Source organism: Frankliniella occidentalis, unplaced genomic scaffold (assembly GCF_000697945.3).
Source record: "Frankliniella occidentalis isolate FOCC.00 unplaced genomic scaffold, Focc_3.1 Scaffold373, whole genome shotgun sequence".
NCBI classification, from domain to species: Eukaryota; Metazoa; Arthropoda; class Insecta; order Thysanoptera; family Thripidae; genus Frankliniella; species Frankliniella occidentalis.
The window spans coordinates 156,330-160,587 of NW_026267496.1; the positions used below are offsets into that span (position 1 = coordinate 156,330).

The window sequence follows — 4,258 nt, forward strand, 5'->3', positions numbered from 1 at the left end:
AAAAGGCGACAGTGGAAAAACAGACTCCAACATCCAGGAGGGGGTGGGGTCGTGGGGATGAAGGGGAGGGGACCTCGCGTGTGGACCACAAAGTACCTGCATATAAAATGCGTTGGAAATATGTTCCCCGAATAATATTTCACAATTTCTATAGAATGTAATCTTCCAATAGCAGCAGCGCCTTACGAACTTTTCCAAATAACGGCTCACATATAAAACCAACTCTTGCCGTGCGCTCGCTCGCCTCCAGAGAGCCAGTCAGTCACTGGTTCACCTGCGCCGCGAGGACGAAAGTTGCCATATTCCCCGAGACGTCATTCCTCAGTCGGCTCCGGCTCCTTTATTTAGCGGGGGGCGCGGGGCCGGGCAATATCCCTTATGCAAATGTTTGTTTGTGACGGATGGCGGGGTCCGGAATATGTCCCGCCACGCCCCGCCACGCCACGCCCCTCGCCGGTCTTGCCTCGCTCCCGTTGTTGCAAATTAGAGAGACGTGGTGAGCGCGGCCCTCGGCGCTCTAATCACCTCCTAATTTAGCAACTGTTCCAAGTGTGCGCGGGAGAGAAGCAGGGAGGGGGAGTATAGTTTGACTTCCGGTCGCGGCACGTACCGTCCCAGTCGGTGAAAGGCACGTCTGCTCGGGGGGGGGGGGGGGGTGGAGAGAGAGAGGGGTTTGCAACGAGCTGCACACATTATTGAGAGTGAGTGAGACAAAGACAGAGACGGAGTGAGTTTGTGGATGTGTGTGTGTGTGTGTGTGGTGGGGGTATTTGGCAATACCCCGCGTCGCGCCACGCCTCGTCCGCGTTTGTGATTATTAGAATCAACAAGCACCAACAGAGTCACACACACACACACACACAGAGTGAGAGAGAGAGAGGAAAGTAGAGAGTAAGCGAAAGCGAGGGAGAGAACGAGAGAGAGACAGAGAGAGACAGAGAGAGTAACAAGGTGGACGGGGGTTGGAGAGGTCTCGAGTGCAGTGTGCCTGTCAAAGGCAGCGGACGCAACTATGAAATACGATAACGTTCTGCACGGCATGTATACTATAACAGCGGAGTATGAGGTGATGAGGTAGTCTATCTTTGAAGGCTAGCAAAATGATTTTCGTGTGCATCCGGGTGCAAGCAGATTCCAGATATGCAGACAAAATAAAATAAAATGGGGAAGTTACGCCCCTCAGATGCTGTCGTTGGAGACTTCTGTGAACGTGGGACCAACCGCTTCCAACCACAGTGGTCATCAGAGCATACTACCACAAAAAGGTATCGGGGAAAGGGAACCGCTAACACCCGCCTTTCGAACTCAACCAACTCACCGAGGGCCGAGGAACTCCCATGCACGGCCCGCTTCCACTGTGAGTCGAGCGTCGAGCCACACCCTGGTTCCAGAGCCGCTCGTCATCTTTCGAAGCAGTGAATCAGGATGGCACTAACAACCACTTCGCCGCGGACTTTGGATTTGGTCTACAGTTGGTCCGAATGAAGCTGTGAAGCTGCCCGTGGCCGTATCGGTTGCTGCGGCAAACTATTCGTAGCTACAGACCGGGACGCATCGGGCGAGTTGGCCAGCTGGCTGTCTGGCCATGGCGGCGCCGTAGGCCGATCGGGTAGGCAACCCGTCCGCACCACTGCATGCGGTACGGTCTACGAGGCAGGGAGAATTAGACACCTGGTACTACAACGATGCAGCACTGTGGCCCCGCCCGACCTGCTCAACCAGTTTGGGATATCGTCTTCGCGGAGATGCGGCACGAAGCGTCGCGTCGCAGAGACGACGTTGCGACGCCGCGACGCCTGTTCAAGGACGTCCTGCCGTCCAGCGCTGCCCTTGCCCTCACCCCGTATGGGCCCCGAAGGGGGGCTCAGGCTCACTCGGTTGGCCCTCTCCCGCCTCCAGCAGGGGGGCCGCCGGGGAGCGCACCCCAGCTGCTGCGCCGCCTCCTCGAACCCCATCATCACGTCAGCGATCGGTCGTGTGAACGGCTTCGAATGAGAAGAGGAGCAGCGTTGAACGCGACAGTATTGCAAACTAGATAAACGTCATGAAGTCGGGGTCGACCTTGTCGCCCGTCGTGTCAAGTTTGTCAACCCGGCCGCGAAGTCAGGAGGAGTCGCGGGACGGAGATGGAGGAGGCAGAGGAGAGGCAGCAGCTGAGTGGCGAGCAGCGTGGAGCCGCAGCAGCCCGCCAGGGGGCGCCACTATCCGGGCGGGCCCTGCGGGCGTAGCTTCTCTGTAGACGCGGAGTATTCCCGACCTTCTGCAACCGCGTTCGTCTTTTGTTTGACGTCACAACAATAACAGAAGCAGAAAGGTAGGGTCTTTATGTGTTACGTGCGCTCCGTGAAATCGCTCGGTTGGGTTAACGTAATGGTACTTCTTGACAAGCTTGCCGTTTTTCCTTGAAGGAACGACGCGCAGTATAACGGCAGCATGTTGACAAGCGTTGCCGACGCAACCGTTCGATGGAAAGGGCTCATGCATTTCCCCATCAGCCCTAGCCTTAACCTTTTGCGGGCGTTAAGCACGTCGGCACCGACCCGTTCATCGAAACAAGAAATTATTGTGAGTCTACGAATGTATTATTTTATTTTATTTTTCACAAAGGTTACAGTTGTTTTAAACGTTCTTACAAACGTGGGAATTTTTCAGCGTTGCTTTCGCGTTCTCAAAGTTCCAGATGACAGTAATATTGATGACGTTCGCTCAGCTTTCATTGCTTTGGCAAAGAAATATCACCCAGACAGTGGATCTCCAGATGCTGATGCTAAAAAGTTTCAAGAGGTATATGAAAGTCTTGTATGAAATTTTATCTCTCTAGTGTGAAATGTTAATAAGCTGGATTTTCAGGTAGAATCGGCATACCGCACCCTACGAGCCAAATTTTCTAATGACCAGAAAACTAAAGTAGATGAGGAAAGTTTAAATGTTGATGTGCAGGAACATGATATTCAGGTCAGTTTGTCTTCCTCTGGCATTGAGTTTTACTGTGCAATACTTTTTGAAATCAAATCATCACTATTGGTTATAAACAGCACACAGCTCCACAGCACAGACAATATCTTAGCTATGATGGGGTTGGTTCTGGTACACCAGCACAACGTCAAAAGCAATACCAGAAAAAGAGAGCTATGGATGCTGCAGACAACGTGATGTCGCATCGAATGCGCAATCTAAATTTAAACTGCAGTCATAATAGGGAAGAAGCTCTTGTTGCCAAAGATAAAGTTGAAGCACGAAAAATAAAAACCAGGTGTCTGTGCAGCCTATGTTATTCCTCTATTTGATAAATGTGAATTGTCCAAGGTGTATAGGTGTGACACATCATTGGTATTGTTTCAGGTATGGTATGGACCGGTTGGTAGAAGATTTAATTCAGGAATCAATGTCAAAAGGTGACTTTGACAACCTGTCGGGTAAAGGAAAGCCTCTAAAGCAAGGTGTGGCAAACCCATATGTGGATTTTACCACCCATAAATTGAATGAGGTAAGAAATATTATGAATTTTCTTCTATTGTCAACCAATTTGTTTTCCATGAACTTGAACCTGATTGTTCGGCCTATTAAAATGATGACACAATTACGTTTTACACAAGGTTTTGATTGACAATGGTTTCACTCCTGAATGGATTCTTCTCCAAAAAGAAATCAGAGAAGAGCGTGACTTGATTCGTGAAAACCTAACTTTAAAAAGAAAATCGCTGGGACCTCTTCCACTTTCATACCACGAAGAGCATGTCTGGAAACATGCCGTTGAAAGTTGTCAAACATTGGTTCAACAAGTGAATACCAAAATAAATAAATATAATCTTGTTGTGCCTATACTTCAGAAGCAAATGTTACTGGTAAGTTTTATTTTACAAGAACAAGTATGAATTGCAGATATATGATTAAGCTATTCAATTTTTTTCTGCTTTTCTTTTTTCTTTCAATGTAGGTGCAACTAGATAGAGAGGCTAATAAAATCCTACAAGAGGTTGAGGGAACAAAAACACCCCTCCAAAAACCCACTGTGTTGAAAGATAGCTACGACAAAAATGGAGGCCTCCTAGACATTCTGAGCACATTATTTGGGAAGTAACATAGTAATTTTGTGTATTATTGCATTCTATTGCACCTTTAATTGGATCAAGTCTGTGATAGTCACTGAGATAATAGCCGAGGGGAAAAAAGAGTGTCTGTTGAGATTTCCTTTAAGTTTCTTTGTGAATTTAATAACTTAGAATCATAAGGATTCAGTTTTTAATCATTTAATTTA

The 4,258-nt window shown here is 48.5% G+C and overlaps 1 protein-coding gene across 1 annotated transcript; it reads left to right on the forward strand.

Annotated features, from left to right (window-relative positions):
* Positions 1-2,370: 2,370 nt before the first annotated feature.
* Positions 2,371-4,246, forward strand: LOC113213956 (dnaJ homolog subfamily C member 28). The gene is made up of 8 exons (XM_052274312.1): positions 2,371-2,394; positions 2,526-2,565; positions 2,675-2,784; positions 2,851-2,955; positions 3,036-3,253; positions 3,343-3,487; positions 3,597-3,845; positions 3,938-4,246. Exons 1-8 carry the CDS (start codon positions 2,371-2,373, stop codon positions 4,079-4,081), a joined length of 1,035 nt encoding a protein of 344 aa, XP_052130272.1. The 3' UTR covers positions 4,082-4,246.
* Positions 4,247-4,258: the final 12 nt, after the last annotated feature.

Bases quoted from the DNA above. Each gene is read 5' to 3' on its own strand.
- LOC113213956 (XM_052274312.1), top strand. From the start codon at position 2,371: ATGGTACTTCTTGACAAGCTTGCC. The intron at 2,785-2,850 runs GTATATGAAAGT...CTGGATTTTCAG, and splicing joins ATGCTAAAAAGTTTCAAGAG to GTAGAATCGGCATACCGCAC. The intron at 3,254-3,342 runs GTGTCTGTGCAG...GTATTGTTTCAG, and splicing joins GCACGAAAAATAAAAACCAG to GTATGGTATGGACCGGTTGG.